General features: G+C 37.3%; 1 protein-coding gene and 1 long non-coding RNA gene across 3 annotated transcripts in view; one reads left to right on the top strand and one right to left on the bottom strand.

Moving 5' to 3' along the window:
* The window catches only part of Cul3 (cullin 3), an 81,631-nt gene extending 72,736 nt beyond the window's left edge, over positions 1-8,895 (bottom strand). For both annotated transcript variants that reach the window (XM_078018094.1, XM_078018093.1), the window contains exon 1: positions 8,391-8,895. In XM_078018094.1, coding sequence (XP_077874220.1) covers positions 8,391-8,456 — 66 coding nt within the window. In that variant the 5' untranslated portion in view covers positions 8,457-8,895. The remainder of the gene's footprint in view (positions 1-8,390) is intronic.
* A 168-nt stretch (positions 8,896-9,063) lies between these two features.
* Positions 9,064-9,937, top strand: LOC120883701 (uncharacterized). Its single transcript, XR_005725886.2, has 2 exons — positions 9,064-9,220; positions 9,350-9,937. It is a non-coding gene; the product is annotated as an uncharacterized LOC120883701 (long non-coding RNA).
* The last annotated feature ends 9,720 nt before the right edge of the window (positions 9,938-19,657 follow it).

A 19,657-nucleotide genomic window follows, 5' to 3' on the forward strand; every position in this document is an offset into this window, starting at 1 on the left:
TCTGAGCACCAGCTAAATTTAAAACAGGAACGACAACATCTCAACTCACAATCGTTTTAAAGATTTAAGATAATTAATCAAACAGAACATAACAAGGCAAAAACCTCAATAAGTTGTAATTACTAAACTTATAAAGCAACAACTCTTTGTTGAAAATGAAAAAGGAATTTTCATCATTACTTTGAAGAAGATAAGCAAACAGAAAAGGCTAAGCATTGCTCAGTTAAGAACTGTTTTAGGTAAGAATAATTTGTAAGCATTGCTAACTTCTCTTAGCAATGATAGCTTGCTTTTACAGAAAATTATCCACAAGAGCTAGGTGTGATGGTGCATCCACGTAATCTGGCAATTCAGGAGGCTGAGGCAGGAGGATTGAAAGTTCAAAGCCAGCCTTGCCAGCAAGGTCCTAAACAACTTAATGAGACCCATCTCAAAAATATATAAGTAGGCTGGGAATGTGGCCCAGTGGTTAAGCACCCCTGACTGCTACAGTTCCCATTTTAAAGATAAAGAAACAAACTTATGGTATCATATTACATTAGTTTAGTCACTGAACATTGCATACTATATGAATACTATTACGTTGCATTGATTAAGATCAATACAAGAGAGATTCAATGTCTCCTCTAAAAAAAATTATGTTTTAAAAAAGCAGACAGAGACTATTGTCTCAGGAATCTTGGCTGTGAAGGGAGATACTATGATAGTGACTATAATGAGAATGATAAGAAAAAGAAAACCTTCCTTAGGAGACCAAAGAGAGAATTGGGAGTGTGTAAAAAAATCACAGACTAAAGAATATAATTCAAAGAAAAGATCACTGAAGAACTTTCATCTGCTAACATTAGTTTTCATGATGAAGCTGTAGTTAGGTTTCTAGAGATAAGAGAATTCTCAATAAACAGCTTCAGGACAGTGATTAAAGTCTGGAATTACTAGGCAGAAAATGGGAGAGGGAATTTACCAGGAATACATACACACAACTGCCCTGAGGCATTGAAAGTCTAGCTAAATTAAGAACCACTGTCTTACAATTTTCTCTAGGAGTCCATAATGGTCTAGAAAATATAAGCCTTAAAAGCAAGATACTTTTTGATGATTTTTGTTGATACTTCTGGCCTTGTTCTGGAGAGGTAGGGAAAGAGGCAACTGCTAACATAGGAAGACACAAATCACCATGGCTCAAGAGAATGGAAATAGTCTTTTCTTGAGATCCATTAACTCATTAATATGAGTAGGAAGCAAACAACAAGTAGGATAGAACAACTAAATAATAACAGGTTGCATTTATTTACAATGCATATTATGTGCTAGGCTCTAGTGAAAGTTTTATACGCATCAGCTACTTTTAAAACAGTCTGAAAGGTAGGTACTATTGTTTTCTCCTTCTTACAAAAGAGAAACAGGAAAAACTAAGTGATTCGCTCAAAGTTCTGTATCTTAAAAATGGGGGAGTCAGGAATTGGAATCTTCAAGATTTCTAAAGTAATGGGATGACATACTCCAACACACAGTGAAGATCATTCTAATATATATAAGAATCCTGGACTATTTGATCAGCATTGTAGGAACATGCTAGAGTCACAACAGGAACACACAATAAACACATTTTAAATTAAATAAATAAACATCTACTCTCACATACAATGAATAAAATTAAGATCCAGACTAGAGGTAATGTTTGTGAAGAAAACATTCAATGTACTAAAATCTTCAATGACTAAGAAAATGTAAGAAGTTAGTACACAGTGAGAAAGAATTCAAGACTTGAGCAACAAAGGATAAATGATGGATGTGGCAATACATGGCATCTGGGCTCAACGACTGAAGAATTATAAGGAAAATAAGGAACTCAACTAAAGGAGATGAGCCTGTATATAGGAGTGGAATCTGCAGTGGAAGTAGGGATCAGAGTGTAAAGTGTAGCAAGAAAGAAGGGATGAGATGCGAAGAGTCATAGTGGAAGAAGTGAAATGCTGAGAACTGCTAGTATACAGAAAGGACTGGACCAGAGATTAAGTTGTCTCATGTTTAATCCAGGGTTAATGCCAACACAACATACTACATTTACTTTCAGGCCATTATTGTTCCAGAGACTAAAGAGACTACCCTCCTAAGAAAAATGCATAAGATCATTAATGACCTGCTACTACATCTAAAAAATTAACTCACTATAGCCACAAAAATAGTTTAAGTACTTCAGAGCACCACTTGCATTGACTTAATTAATCAATTACTATGGCTTGGCTTAGAGAACTAGTTTCTCATTAAATCAATCATCCACTAACCACCCACACTATTCTGTGGTTCAAAAGGGTGTGCAGTATAAGCTTTGGGCAGAAACCACAACCTAGTTCAGAAGTGATATTAAGGGGGGGAGTGCGGGGGAGAAGGAAGAAAATAAGAAAAACAAAATGTGTTTTTTAGATGAATATTCAATGTACATATTAGGATGTACATAGCAAACAAATGTCCAGAAAAGTAAAATAATAGCTAACACTTATTGAATGCTTATCACATATATTTACATGAGAATTACTAGAAATTCTTTCTTGAAGACATCCTCCCAAAGCCAGCAACATTCCTTTATAGTGCCACAGAGGTACCATACGTATCTTTCAGGACTAATTTCTTGGAGTGGTTCACAAATGGATTCTGTGGCTTTTCAAAACACTAATTCTAGAATCTGTACCCCTTCTCCAAAAAAGTAGCATCATTAAAACAAGTACACAGCATTTCAATACAACTACTTGCAAAAACATCCAATTTTAATATTTAAATTTCAGCACACTCATGCCTCAAAGTTGACATAACAACTAACTGTGCTAGATACAATTCTGAAGCTTTACTTTCTTTATTGCATGACAATCCTGTAAGGTAAGTCCTTTCAGTATTCTCATTTTGCATAGGAAACAACTAAGGCTAGAGAAGATGAAAAAGATAAAGATATGGGCTGGGGTTGTGGCTCAGTGGTAGAGCACTTGCCTAGTATGTATGAAGTTTGATCCTCAGCACCACTAAATATAAATAAAGGTATTGTTGTCCATCTACAACTAAAAAAAAAAAATTTAAAATAAATAATTTGCTAAATACTGTATAGCTACAAAGAGGTAGAGCTGTATTCAAAACCTGACAGTACAGAACCCACTCTTTAACTATTATGTTTTCAGTCTCCTTACCTTTTAGTCATACTTCTAATAGACACATTGAAAACTCAAGTGCAAAAACTGAATAAAAAATTCTTGTGGATACCACATAGTTTTCTTCTTAAAAAGTTAAAGAAATGCAAATTAAAATACTGTTTTTTCACCTATAACATTAAAGATATATTGGCTAAGATTTTGCTACAAAGAAGTTAAACTGATACAAATTTTGGCATGTTTAATTTTAAAAACCTTGTAGAGCCAAATTGCCTAGATTACAGTCCTAGTTCTGCCACTTGCACTGAAAAATAACTTTAAGCAAATTATTTAACCTCTCAAGGCCTCATTTGTAAAACAGACGACATTAGTATTCTAGAGAGTTGTGTGAACTAAATAAGTTTAGACATGCAAAGCACAGAGAACAGTGTCTGGCACATGATAAGCATTCAATAAGTTTTAGATATTAATTCTATCTTTCTGAACATGGATTAGAGAATTTATAGCAACTACTTTAAGCTCAATAATTTCATAATCATAAATGGGCTCAAACAACAGGATAATGTCACAGCTGTATTCTGTATGCAAGAGAAAATAAGGACTCTCTAGAATCAATCAAAATACTTAGCAGTAGAGGAATGGGTAAGCAAATTCAGGTATTGTAAAGTAATCAAAAAGCCATTAAAGATCATGTTTTCAAAACTATTTTAAAATTTCAATTTTACTTATTCACACATGCATATTAAAGATGAAAAGAAACATCAAAATGTTAATATAATTTATTTCCAAGTGTTAGGATTACAAATTTTTTTCCCTTTTTTTTTTTAGCTTATAAGTGAATTCTTTCCTTTGACAGACTTATGATTCAAGAGTTTTCACCATTACTGATAATAACTGCAATTCATATTTTATCTCATAGTTTTCTCCTCTGGTAACACCTTTACTTTTTGGATGACTTTACAATGGATGAACATGAATTATTTTGAAAAGTTGCATTATATAAAACTATAAATCATCCAGTAACTGATATATAAATCTAACAAAACTGCTGAAGATCATCCATACAATCTGGAATGAAAATAACAAAATATTACCTCCAAGGTCTCCCAATTTGTAACACAAAGAGAAGGCATACTACTTCTTCAAGTCTTAATCATATAATCTTCCTAACTAGACAATGTTGTTCCTACTTAACTACATTTAATGAATAAATGGCATGCAAACAAATAACACTTTATATTGTATGAATCAATGTTGTAATTACTGTACAAAAGATCGTATTTTCACATTATGTCCAATACTACTAAAATAGTTTGAAATTCAACATTAGTACTAACCATTTTCCAAATTCCTCTGAAATGTTACCAAAATAAACACTTCATTGATAACAACTTCATGCTTTTTATTTTTCTAACTTCTGATTCCCAAAAGGAACTAATGCCTATAACACAAATGACTATCCCAAAACTTACTAAACAGAAAGAGAATCAGTCTAAGTGTAAGCAACACTTTCACAAATTACACCTTACTCCATACTTTCTGTAAGAAAAATACAAAGAATGAAAAACAAATTTTTGGCTAAATTCCAACTCTATGTGATTTGCAAAGCTATTACTCAATTGCCACATATACATTTCAAGTACTTCTATGCAATAATTATCTTCCTTAAGAAAGCGAAAACTATTATGAAGATCAAAGTTGTTTCCCCAATCTGGGAGGGGAAAGGAAAGGGAAAAATCATCAACTCCCTATTTGTCCTTATCTCTGTGCTCTTAAGTACATCAAAAACCATCTTAAAACTCATCTCATTCTCTAGTGTCAGTAACTATGTGGGTTTCACCTCTGTACATCACTTGTGATCCATGCTACACAGGCAGAATTCATCTAGAATTATGGAGTGAACACTACATCCAGAAAATCTATCTTCCCTTGATGTAGTATGCTTCATAAACTAATAACTAAAGTTATTTCAGGTAGAGATCAGATCATATATTAGAGAAGGTCACTTTTACAATAGGTCTCCTAAACTCTGAAGGCTAAAAGCCAGGAAAGGCAAAGAAGAGGACAGCATTTACAAATTATTTCCCCTCCAATTTCAATCATGCTTAACAAGCTTACACAGACAAAACCCTGGACATTAGAAATGATGAGGAATGGCTTTTCAAAGATAAGGACAAAAGTTTACCTGACAGCAATTAATCCCACATAGTGCAACAAAAACAGACACAAGAGACATGGTAAACGCAAGGAAGAGAGAAATTATTTGATCCAAACCCATGTGTCCAAGAGTTTCATTAAGGATAGCCTCCTTTCTTTAAAAATTAAAAAAAAAAAAAAAGACCCTGCTACTTTGTGAACCAAAAAAAAAAAAAAAAATACAAGTAAAACATTATTGACAAAAAGATGTGACATGAGATGGTATTTTGCGCAATGCAGGAAAGCCTAAAAATTGGAATAAACTTTCCTCTGTCAACAATTTATAAGTACATAAAGTTCCTTATTGTTTTCCATCTTAAAAAGAATCTTTTTGAAAAGTTCTACTTAAAAAACGTAAATTGTGCATTAAACTATGGTGTGGTATAACTCTTGCTTAACAATGATTAAAGGTATACTTAAAATATGCACTCAAAACACTAAAAAAGAATCTGATTTTACTAGATGGGATTATATCTGAAGTAGTCTTACATAATATTCTTTAAGTTCACTTACCACTATTTTTCAATAAAAACAACAATCACAAAACACATTTTCATGCTTTTTTACATACCAATTTTTGTAAAAGGCAATCTGAAATAAACACTTGAAATTTTTGGTTAAACTACAGTTTCCCACAAATTATGACTATATATCCAAATGATATACATAAAATACAACAGTTCTAAATATGCATATATGTACAATCAGAAATAATATCTATTTCTTTATGGAATACTACACATTTATGACTTTTGACTAGCAAGACACACAGACTATGGTAATGTACAAGGCTGATAACTTGAAGGAAAGGATTCTGAAGGTCTGTAAATACTCATACATTTACCAAAGGCTAAGTCAGTGAAATGTTGTTATCACTAAGGCATACACCTATCCTTAATGAAGACTGAAGCAACTTGACTACTTGTCAAAGATGTTATGAAATAGTAATGAAAAATTATTGGGTATTTAAAAGCAAGCAGGTATTAAACACTGAATATGAAAACATCAGGTTACTTACAGACTTTACTAAGAATTCTGGAAAAGCTTTGAGCAACAAGTTATAGTCAGAAAGGATCTAAACTAGCTCACAGCCATAATGCTACTTGGAAAAAGAAAAATTAGTTCCAGTATGGTGTATTTACCTATCATAAAATATTTTACTCTTAAGCTAAAAGAATAATGAAATTCTCTCCTGCTGCTTCTCTAGTTCCAGAAAGCAGTAATCTTGGTCTTTTAAGGTATACTGACAAATCCCAAACTCCTAGATCAGTGCCTGGTACTAGTCCTCAGTATTTCTTGAACAAATGACTGGGAGTAGAGAACAGGTTAAGAGCAGGCAAACCTAAAACTACCAAAGAACTGATCACAAACAATGACAGAATTGATTAATGGGAATAATAACAACCTAAGTGTGTTGAGGTCAAATATGAATTGTTCCATATTTTAGCAAAAAAACCTGAATGAACTGTGTAAGACACTGAACGTAACCTGTTATATAAAACTAGTGACTTGACAAAATTGTGAATAATCTCAATTCTGCTAAAAAAAAAATGGATTTGATAGTCAACTGGACGATTTAGGCCGCAAATTCATAAACCCAGTTCTTTGCCCAATTACAAAGAAAAATGTGCTAATGAACTTATTAATGCTCTTTTGTCAATACTTCTCAGTTTCTGATGTAGTTTCTCACAAATATTTAGAAAATATTTCAAGTATCCAACCCTCCTTAATATAACGTAAAAATACATATCCTACTTATCTACATAAAGCCGGAAGTTTCCACACATTGACACTAATTAGTACTTATGTGCAGGCAATTTCAAAATTCTTCACCAAGTATATTCTTTTGTTTTAAATTTTATGAATTTAAAGTGATCCTCAGTTCTCTAGGACCAAGCTACTCACTCAATTAGGACAATTCCATTAAAAGGTGGGTCACTCTCCTCATCACAACTAAACTTCAGAAAAAGTATGCTTTAAAAAGTGAATACAAACCCGCCATTTCATACCTGATATAATGTATTTATGAATCTAAGGCAAAATTAAAATATTTCTCTAGTTCTACTTTCAAAAACTTGTTTGATTGCTAGTTTGTCTATCTTGACTTATACCTGTTACTGTAGCAACGTGAGCAAGTATGTCCAGTTTCTGTTACAACAATATACTTTAATTGCTTGCCATTGGCTGTTTGAATCAAGTGTGACATCCAGAGTTATACCCTATACACTAAGGAGTGTATGACTCCATGTAATGACAAAAGAGAAAGTTTTTAAACAGAATACGTTTGTTGTCGCTAAAAGTGACAGCAGAAAAGTAAAGCAGCCCTGCGTGGTGACCAGACCCGTTCTTTGAGGCTTCCAAGGCTAAGAAACGGAAAACTAATTGTCCAATTTGTTGGGTCTCGCTTCCTTCCCGCCGGCCCTCCTACGAGTGGCGAGACAGTTCCTGAACCAGAGTTTGTGAAGTGCTTAGGAGGCTTGTGGGATGAAAGATGCTATAAATACGCTTCATGTTATGAGTATATTGCCACTGAGCATTTCGTGGAACCACTGTCACTGCGTCGGGGACAGGTTGGTGGCACAACCCTTGCCCAGGAGGGGGGAGAAGGCGGGCACAGCCCCCTTGGTGGCCGTAAAGCGAGGCTGGGTCATGTTTTAAGCCGCAGCTAGACTACACGTGAAAAGTTACACACACGCCCCACACCGAGGACTCCGGTCGGTCTCCATCCCCGAGGGCTGGAGTGCTTGAGCCGGGCGGCAGGAGAAGCGCGGGGGCCCGGGCCTACACCCCACAGACGCAGGGAGGGCCAGGCGGCGCGAGCCCCGCGCAGCGTCGCCCGGGGCGGCGGGGGCCGGGCGCGGGGAACGGCCCGGGAGGGCGGCCGCGCCGGGCCCCGCGCAGCCCCGTTGCCGGGAAGGCTCGCGCCCCGCGGCCGGCGGCGTGGGGGAGGGGAGGCGGGCCTGCGGCCTGTTGGGGGAGTTCAGCCCGGGCCTCGCGTGCGGCTCTCGGCCGGGGCCCCGGCCCCGGGGTCCCGGGCGCCGAGGAGGGACTCACCGGAAAGGCCCGGATCCGCATCTTGGTGTCCTTCCGGCTGCCCGTGCCTTTGCTCAGATTCGACATGGTGCTCGTCCCCTACCCGGCGGCGGCTTCGGGTCGCACTCCGAGGCGCCGGTGTCACATTTAAGGCGGGCGGGCGGGCGAGGGGCGACGCTGGGGGCGGCGGCGGCGCGGCCCCCGGGCTGGGCTGGAGAGCGGGCCGGCCCCTGGGCGGCCGCGGCGGCGGCGGCGGCGGCGACGGCTTGGGCTCCGGCGACTCGGACTCGGCTGGGGGCTGCGCTGGCGCGGCGGCTCCGCAGGGTCCCCCTCACGCCCGGCTCGGCTCCCTTTATCGCGCTCCTCCGCGATGGCGGCGGCGGCGGCGACGGACAAACATCTCACTGCGCAGGCCGAACGTCCTCCTCCTCCTCCTTCTCCTCCTCCGCCTCAGCGAGACGAGATCCGGCCCAGAGGGTGGAGGGGGGAGGAGGGAGGGAGGAGAGCCGGAGAGTGGAGAGATTGGGGGGAGGGGGGTGGGAGGACGGGAGGGGAGGCGGGCGGCCGCGGCGGGGACGCTCAGATCTCGCGAGAAGAGGGCGAGCTCGTAGCCCCGGGCTGGGTGGGGCGAAACTGGGGAGCAGGAGGGAAAGAGAGGAAGTGGGAGGGGCCGGCGGGGCGGGGAGGAGGGAAAGGGGCGGGGCTGAAGGCAGAAGGAGTAAAAGCTTTTTTGAAAGATGAGCGTCGAAGACTCGGTTCTGAGCAGAAATGGTTGCTGATTGGTGGAGCGCGAAGTGGTTGAGGGATTCTGGTCACGTGGACAGTGGGCGGGGGAAGTTCGCAGGACCAGAGTAAGACTGTGTAGTGGGCCGGATTGGCTGGACTGGGCTGGGCTACAGCGGGCGGAGGGTAGACCTGCAATGAGCGTGGGGTGCTAGATGGATCACTACGTCCTAGAACTGGTTCCTGTGTTTTTCTAGGGCATCTTGGACTAGGGATGGGCACTTGAGCAGAAGCCAGAGACTCGAAAGAAGAGTTACCTGCACTGTTGGAAATTAGTGTCTCGTATTCTTGACAAGAATTCCACCTCAGCTCTCACGTCTGAGGGGTGGAGATGTTAATCTACAGAGTTTCCTTAAATTGGAGAAGCACCAGGACCTCTTGATTCACTGATATTTTATGAGGAACCCAGGGCTTACTATTGAACTCTGATTTTTGTTTCCATTGAAATAAAATGACAGCTTCCTTAATGTAGTGCAATATTTGGTAAATTATGTAAAATAGAATCTATCTATAACCTGCCAAATAAGTCATTTTTACCATTATCAAGAGCACGGTAGATATTTAAAACCAAAGTAACTGTTGGATTCAGTTTGCTGTGAATTTGGAAGAATTTTTTATTTTTTTTAATCATCATATAGTCAAAATGTCCAGTTTGTTTGACTTTCATTTATTATGCATTTTACTTCCCGATTTACCTGCTTGCGCAACTGCTGCTATACTTGGGTTTTCAAGTCTGCTGGAGAATGTGTGAGTTCCTACTAAAGTTTCTGATTTTCCCATTTTAAGTAAGAAGCTGTTGTTTGGGTGAATATCTACGTTTAAAAACTGGACTTTTGATATGTTTTTTAATAGCAAACTTTAATAAGTAAACTGAAGGGTACTTTTTATTAGTGACTATCAGGTTGAATTTGCCCTAAATTAACTGAATCCTGATGTGTAAGCTTTTTATATTATAAAGAAATTCAGCTATGTGACAGGAAAAACCAATGAAAAAACACCATTATTATGATGGTGCTTTCAGTCCCTTTTGGTAAAAATGCCCCCGTGGAATTTATTTTTTCCTGCTGTGTATTTGCTAATCAAAACAGGAATTTAAGGAGAATGTTATTTAAGGCAATATCTGTAAATACTGAAGCTAAAAATAGGTCATCAACAATAGGTTGATAATGTAAAATTGGGAGGGACTCTGACTTGTATATAAGATAATAAGTCTGGGATGGGAGTTTATAATATGTATGCTAATCGAACATTTATTTGCATAATCATTAGAATATCATAATGGTGTTTTTTTCATTGGTCCTCTTGACATTTAACTCAATTTCTTTGTAATATAAGAATCTATGTTATAGAACCATTGGTTTTAATCTCAGCCTTACTGCTTTACTAGCTGTGTTATATTTCTTCTGGGCCAAACACCTGACTGTCCACAGAGTTCTTCAAAGGTGAAATAGAGACAATACGAATAACTTCTCCTTGGATGACTGTGAAATTTAAATGAGAGAATATATTTTAAAAACCCTTAGAGCAATGCTCAGCATAGAGCATCCACTCAACCTCTGATGAGGATTATGGGGCATTAAGGTCAAAGTTATACTATTGTCCTTTACTCAATATGTAGATTTCTTTTTTTTTTTTAGAATTTTAATATTTATTTTTTAGTTTTCGGCGGACACAACATCTTTGTTGTGTATCTTTGTGTGTATGTGGTGCTCAGGATTGAACCCGACCCCGCCCACATGCCAGGCAAGCGGGCTACCACTTGAGCCACATCCCCAGCCCCTCAATATGTAGATTTCTAAAAGAAGTATTTATATACTTATATAAAATGGATTATATCTGAAAGCCAGTCTCCATTTGAATTTTACAAAGCAAAGAAGATAAGCTAAGGAGTCAATAGAGAGAGTTGATAATTTTACTTTGGCAAGTAAGGACATTAAAGAAGAATAAGGAGGGATTGGGGATGTATCTTGGTGGTGGTATACTTGCCTCACATGCCCAAGGCCCTGCGCATCTCAAAAAAATTAAAAATGAAGGGGGTGCTGTGTGGTGGTACATTCTTGTGATCTCAGCTTCTGGAGAGACTGAGGCAGGAGGATTGCAAGTCAAGAGCAGCCTGGGCAACTTAGGGAGACCCTGTCTCAAAAATTTAAAAATAAATAAATAAATAAATAAAAAGGGCCAGGTATGTAGTTCAGGCATGTAACTCCATGTTACATCCCCAGTAATGAGAAAAGGAAGGAAAAAAAAAAAAAAGCATCGTAGATCATCCCCATCATTTCATGAAAGAAAAAATAAGATGTCAACCTCAAAAGTATATTTTTAATAAAGGGCAGTTCTTTAAATTGATAATTCAGCCTTATGATAAACAACACATTGCACTGATTATTCTTGTTTCACTATGAACCTAAGAAGACACCCTGGACCAGCATTTAAGAACCCACTACATTTAGGTATGTTTCTTTTTAATTGTAAATCAGTATAATCACCATTTAATTCATTTTGTTTTACAAGCACACATTTTCATGTTTGTGTTGCCTAAGCAAAATTTGGTTGCATTTAAAAGAATCACTATCAACTGTTTATTTTCTATGCTTTTAACAAAAAAAGAAGTAGGAAAATACTTCAAGATGAATTCTTCATTCAAAATCTACTGTTCACTTAATTATTCATATATTCAAGAAACATTTACTGAATGTCACTACGTGTGTGAGACACTAGGGTGAATAAGGCAGATGAGACCTGCCATCACAGAACATGTAGTCCTTTTCTACATCTCAAAATTTGGAAACTACAATAGAGTTAGCAAACAATTTTTCATATATTTCTGTCCAGAAACCAGGAATTTTCCATTCTAGAGAAGCATCATTCTCAAATGTACATGAAATTACCCTCTAAAGTAGAGATGAACCTATTTTTCTATGCCCAGTGGTTTTCCCTGACTTGCAAACAACAAATGAACTTTCAGAATGTTAGCTTCTCTGCAGACTGCCAACTGATCCAGCAGAGAAGGCAGCTCTGGAATAGGAACTCACTAGATCTTGCATGCCTGACAGTTGGTATTCCTACTCATGCTGACATTGCCCTGACACAGGAAAACGGTGGCCCCATTTTCATTTATCTACATGAAGCACGTGCAGTCAGACAGGTTGGGTGGTGTTCTTTCCTTCTGCCCCTTCTGTAAAGGGGCACTATGAGGTATGAGGAGACTGCAAAAGGGATTAATAGCCTCTTCTTGGCCATGAATTTCTAGGTATCCAGGATACCAAGCCACTTTAATCACTGTTTCAGACCCACCGATTTGATTGTGAAGATATTTATTATTAAATCAGCTCACAGCCTACCAATTCAATTAGAAAGACTTGTTCAATAGTTTTGAATAGATCAAGACTGTGTTAGGGAAAACTGGCTGTTTTTCAGATGGAAGACAAAAAATGTAGTGATATTACCAGCTCCTTGAATGGAAAGACTGGATCTACTATTTTCTTTATTGTTCCCACCAGGCAACTGGTAAATATTATAGGACATTAGATGTGGAATTATATGTGTGTGGGGTAGTAGGACACATATATGCACTATAAGATGATGTTATTTGAGGAAAGTAAGTGGACCATTGAGAACTTAACTATAAACACTTAAACATATGAAAACTTTAGGCCTTTTCTGTGGGCTGTTTCTACTTTGTTCTTGCCATTTCCTTGTCACTGAGAACAAAAACATATGAGGGGCTGGGGATGTGGCTCAAGCGGTAGCACGCTCGCCTGGCGTGCGCGGGGCACTGGATTCGATCCTCAGCACCACATAAATCTAAAATAAAGATGTTGTGTCCACCAATAAAAAATAAATATTAAAAAAATTCTCTCTTAAAAAAAAGCATATGAAGTGTATGAGACAGTTCCATCTTTAAAAATCTTAAATGTCTGATTATATCATAGATTCCTCCTTTCAATTTTTCATCAACTACCATGCCAAATAAAATCATCTCACTGACAGCTCTTGACACTTCCCAGTTGACTTGGATAGTTCTGTTTATTCCACATGTACTCATTAAATTAAATATTTTGAAAATAAAAATATATATATATATACAACCAACTAGCTTAACAGAATATAAATTCTCAATTAAAAATTATAGGCATTGTTGCATGTAATTTTATTTTCAAGGAAAAGAATTTCCCTTTATTCATAGCATTATAACACTAACTGTATCAAGAAGCCTCCAGGGGACAATTATGAATATGTACCGCTTTCATTCGTGACAAGTAAAGTATACATTGAAATTTGTAATTCACCAACTCTGTCTTTGTGAATTAAGTTAATTTTGGAGTTGAAATAAAGCATGGGATCAAAGAGTCATAAAAGTAAATGGTCTAAATTTTATAAGAAATTTAGTAATTGTATGAATTATAACTATAACCATCAACAAATGTAATAAAATAGTATTATGCTTAAACTTCTTCAATAAGCTGTTTGTCTTGAGTTCATAATAAAACATTATATTTAATTCTTAGATCTTGAACTGGTAGACATCATAATCTTGAAAGATAAAGGAACTCTGATAAAAGACAAGAATAATCTTTAAGATAATAAAAGATATAAAAATTGTTAGGACCTATTTCTAGCCACAAATTGATATGATGAAATAAGTTCTAGAGATAAGTTGATTCTTAGTCACTATTTTCTGAATCCTCTAATTCTTGCGTGGTTGGCTATTGAGCAATAAATTTAAATGGTAAGTTCTTAGACAGTAGCACCATGAACACTTTGTGAAGATGAAACTGGCAACTTTAAATTTAACCCAGTTAAAAACTTCTTAGATTTTTTTAATTTATGAAACTATTAGAAATAGTATTTCTCTGTTACTGAAATTCTTATTAAGTATCGCCTATCTCCATATGAATCTTCATTTTTTTTAAACAACTAATTTAGGTGCTTGGATTATTAAGGCATTTTCACATTTTTTATTAGAGCAGTGCTTGTCCTTTTAGAGGTAGAGAAGTGTTTCCTATTAGCACCCTGACCCTTATTTTCAAAGAGTCCCCCACTGAGTGAGGTCTTGGTTTCTACTTCCAAGCACATACTCAAGGGGGCCTGATCCTCTCTCTCCACTTCTCAGCTTGCTCTGTGAGTAGATGTATAGTGGAAACACAGGCAATCAAATTGTCTAGAAACTGACTTGAGGAGGTGATGGATCTGGGTCAGTTGAGCATTCAGAGGCAGTGGCAGTAGGTGGCCTAGACTCTTTGCACTGAATGATTTTCACTGCTGCTCCTCAGCCTGTAAACTGTCCTCTAATCCCTGTTTGTTTTCCACCCATTGCCTTCCCTTCTCCCCTTGTTTCTGGGACCCCAAATGTTTCTTCCCCAAATTCTATTTTTGCTTAAAAATAGTTAAAGTTTGTTTGTGCTGTGTATCTGTCAGGGTCCTGGCAGGAAACAGATGGTTCACTGTAAGAGGGACATTGAGGGCAGTGTAATTAAGAGACTATCTACAGAAAAAGCAGCAGAGTTAGGCAGTGATCAAGGGATGATGAAGCATCTTAGGACTAGCAATAGCAGGACACATCTAGGCTCCAGGGACTAAGGAGAAGAGTGACCACCAGAAACTCTTGCTGTCTCCAGACAAGAGGGCTGCCTGACAATCTGAGGCCTTAGGAGAGAACTTACCGACAAGCTCTGTGGAAGTAGGAAGACAGGCAGGAACAAAATATCTTGAACTCACATTCCTTCTTCCTTTGGACCTCTGGCTGATGCCTCTCACTGGATGAATTAAAGGGTGAGGGAGTCATTGATGGAGGCCATAAAAACCCAAGCAGGGCACTGGGTGGAGAAGGGTGGAGACTAGATCCTAAGAGGATAGCAAGGATTATCCAAGTAGAGTGCTTGCAAACAAGACCTTTGACTGATAAAAATGTGTGTGTATGTGTGTATACCCGTGCACACACATATGCACACAAATGTATAAATTCTTTTAAAGCCCTCATACAGTTGTAGGGTCTGTGCAGTATAATAAGGTGTCTAGCTAGGAGGTAACTAGGAGAGCAGAGGCTGTTGCTCAAGGCATGTGCCCTGCAAGTGCTATTGTCACACATAGGAAGGAGCTCCTATTTCCTTGATCAAAGATGCCAACTGTATTATATGCTGCAGGGCTGCATTTGTTTGGGTGGAGGGAATCTTTTTCTAATTTGCACAAAGCCACCATATAAACTGACAGTAGCTGTGCACAACTAATATTAGTGGCCAGCACACTATTATTTTAAACTACAAAATACTATAGCACCATGATTTAGAGGGTCAGTCCTGAAGTCATATAGCTTGGGTTTTGTTTTTGGTTTTTTATTTTATTTAATTTTAATTTTTATTTTTTTGGTGCCAGGAATTGAACCAGGGGTGCTTAACAACTGAGCCACATTCCTCTTTTTACATTTTATTTTGAGACAGATCTCGCTAAGTTGCTTAGCACCTCACTAAATTGCTGAGGCTGGCTTTAAACTTGCAATTCTACTGCCTCATTCTCCCGAGCTTCTGGGATTACAGGCATGTGACATCACACCCTGGCCTGGGTTCTAACCTGGACTCCTCAATGTATTGAATGAACCTCATTTATTCTCATCAGTTAAAACCAAGTTAATAATAGTACCAGCTTCACAAGGCTAGTGTGAAGATTAAATAAAATAATGTAGATAAAGTTTTTAGCCCAACACCTGGCACATAGTTTGAACTCAAACTGTTGCTTACCATGATTATTCTTTTATTCTTCCCTAAACATAAAAACTATAAACTTTGGGGTATGTATATTATACATGATACAATGCATGGTCATTAGTGCTCCTGCATTTCTGTCCCCGCTGTAATGGCACTTTTATCATGCACAAGAGGCCAACAAAGCTGGGCTTCCTATCATGACAAGAATAGAAAAGTCACAAGTCTCACCTCAAATGTTAAGTACATGGCAAATTAAATTCTTTAAGAATTTGATCAAAAGTATGATGTTTTTCATCTCTATTGAGAGGGAGGCTTTTAGAAGTAATTAATAGAACAATCCATGTCACTCTTGTTTGGTCAATTTATTCACCATTGTTTTTGGTGAAATTCCACAGCTACCACCTAATGTTACACATTACAGTGCTGCATCATAAGGAGTTGCCATGGGTAAGGATAGGGAAGGATTACGAATTAATTGAATACAGGAAATATTGCTTTTTAAAACAAGCTATGAGACTTTCTTCTATATCAATACTGGCATTCTTTGAATTTAAAGAATATTAGCAATTATTATAGAGTTATATCAAAGCCATAGGGTAGCTGAATGACTGGAGAAATATAAAAGAAATTTGATGACCATTAACATTTAAGTTTGGCCTCAAAATTATGGTGCATCCAAATCAGCCAAATTGCTTTTCACTGCAGGTAACAAAAAACCCAAATACAATTGGAATTAGCAGTAATCAAATGTATTATCTCAAATAACAAGAAGTCCAGAGTTAAGATAGGATCCAGGCATGTTACATCTAGGCTTCAGCCCAACTTTGTGACAATTTTCTTAGCCATTTTTTTTCTATGGAGAGTTAGGCTTATTTTTTATTTACTTTTTAAACAGGCAAAATGCATACATACTTCAAAAATCAAAGTTATGTACAAAAGTATATTTAGAGAAGTTTCCATGCCTGTCTTCACCATGACACCATTACATTCTTCCTCACATGATCCTGAGCAACTAAATATTGCTAGCGTCATGATGAACAGCACTGGGTTCAAGCTAGATTCTGTTACTAATTAGCTGAATGACCCTGGATGTGCCTACAGAAGAAGAGATAATAGCAATACCCATCTTGTGAGATAGTGGTGAGGATTATATGAGCCAAGAAACATTATGTGCTCTTAGATCAGCACCTCGCAAATACTAGGCACTTAGCAAACGTCTACTCTTGTTTCATTATTATCTTCATTTTATACACACCCAAACCACCTCAGACAGATTAAAAAACATAACTGAGAAAGGTTAAGTATATTGCTGAAGATCTCTATCTAAGAGGGATTTGAACCCTTTTATTTAATGTTGGGTCTTCCATTTCTAGAGTCTGTATGTGTCACAATTATGTCATTTTTCATTTCAGTCATCCATTCCAGACACCGTATTCCAATTATACAAGACAATGGGATGAAGCTCCTAAAAGTGGGTATCAAAAAAAAATTTTTTTTTGGTGTCATTTTTAGTGTTCTGCACCTACAAATCACTAAGTGGTTGTTAACTGAATGAACAACAAATGGGATATCTATGTTTAAGATCCTAACAAACTTGCTACAATTTTGAGTGATGGACTGAAAACAGGAATACGTTTGAGGGCTTGATTTGGTTTGGGGCAGGGGTCTTGTAGTCAGTCAATTTTCATGCCATCTGCAGCTTCTTTATTTCTACCCACATTACATCATCTTTACTAAGGAAGACCCTTTTTTGTAGTTTAAGACATAAGTTAGCCTGGCGTGGTAGCACATGCCTGTCACACCAGCGGCTCTAGAGGCTGAGACAGGAGAATTGCAGGTTCAAAGCCAGCCTCAGCAACAGTGAGGCACTAAGCAACTCAATGAGGCCCTGTCTCTAAATAAAATACAAAATAGGGCTGGGGATGTGGCTCAGTGGTTGAGTGCCCCTGAGTTCAATCCCTGGTACCAAAAAAAAAGGACATAAGTTAGCAAAGAAAGATTCAGTTTTGTTGAATGTATTCTTACTATTTTAGAGAGAGGAACTAAACTTTCAACATAAGTTTTGGAGAAAAATACATTTCCTTAATTTGCCAGACAATTTAAACATTTCTGAATGTCCCAGCTAAAATTAACTAATCTTCAGTAACTACAGCAGAGCTTCTTTTGTACCACAATTTATTATTTTTATTAAATTTTATTATTTATGGATTTGGATATACTCTGGGTAAAATTGCACATGCTCAAATTGGACAACCATCAAAGAGGAAGGAACTTGATGTTCTCTCGGCTGACATTTGTAATAAGGCCTTGGTTACATGATTTGCAGGATGGTGTGCAACGAGAGATACACCTGAGATTGATACCATATCGGTCAGAGTATAGAGCCAATTCTGTTAGCCACTGCACTCTAGAAAAGAGAAATTTGAACTGGGGACCTTAAGAGAGTTTCTGGTTCAGTTTTCCCAACCCAAATGACAGGTCGGCCTCCACTGACCTAGTAGAGTAAGGTTGTCCTTCAACATCAGAATCTTAAAAGTATTCCAATGCATTGTTATATTAAATATAATTTTGATTACATTTTTAATATTTAAATAAATTCCAAAATGCAAAAATAAATGCACTATTTTATTGTTTATTAGATTTTAGCTCCAAAGGCAAAAAAAAAGCCACAAAAAATTGTGAAATCTATTTAATAATACACAGTGAAGTGCACTGACCTATTCAACTAAACATGAATTGCATCAGAGAAAGGAAGATTATTGGGTGGATATAAGAATATGTAGACAAATGAGCTAACACAAATAGGTAAAAATGTAAATTACAGAATCTTTGTGGTGGGTATATGAGTGTTCATTAAACAGTTCTCTTAACTTTATGGGTAGATTTGAAATTCTTCAGTACTATGCTAGAGAAAACATGAATACCTAAGTAAATTGCTTAGAGTCAGATTTTAAGAGTTCAGAATATGCTTATATTATAAAAATATCACATTAAATGAAATCAGTACATTAAAATATAGAATTAGCTACAATTTATCCAGCATCCAGGGTATGCCAGAAACTGTACATAAGTGTTATCTAATTTAATTTAATACAAGTATTACCTGAAGTATTATTTTCCTTATTTTATTAGTTTGGAAATGAACATAAGAAGGTTACATAATTTGCAGGATGGTGTGCATCAAGAGACACACCTGAGATTGAAACCATACCATTCTTAGTGTATAGCCAATACTGTTAGCCACCGCACTCTACAAAAGAGAAATTTGAATTAAGGAACTTAAGAGATTTTTCTGGTTCCGTTTCCCCAACTCTTACTACAAATGACATAAAGTTTCAGTAGCAATAGAATCCTGGATTTCTACTCTGACCAAGACTCTTCCCACTAATCATAGTGTTTCTTTAAGTAAAGTTGTTTTTAGAAAATGAATTTACTTTAGGATTCTTTTAAGCAAATCATTTCCATAAAGCACTTTAATAGAATATAGAATTTGATCTATATTCTTTTTTAAGATATGAAATATGCCACAAATGTGGGCACCCTGATGCTATAAACAGTAGGTCCATAAGTGTAACAGTAGCTTATGCTTTCAAATGCACTCATTGTGCACATTTTCCTACTGGAAAAAAATGCATGAAATGCTGAAATAAATACATATTACACCCATTTGAGTGAAAATATTATAATTCAGATAATTCTGAATTTTTTTCATAGCTCAATTACAGTCCTGTGACTTTTCATTGTTGTTTAATTTTAGCAGTGACTGACTTACATGGTACAAACCACCTTAAACACAAGGGGGCT

This window comes from Ictidomys tridecemlineatus, chromosome 7 (assembly GCF_052094955.1).
Source record: "Ictidomys tridecemlineatus isolate mIctTri1 chromosome 7, mIctTri1.hap1, whole genome shotgun sequence".
NCBI classification, from domain to species: Eukaryota; Metazoa; Chordata; class Mammalia; order Rodentia; family Sciuridae; genus Ictidomys; species Ictidomys tridecemlineatus.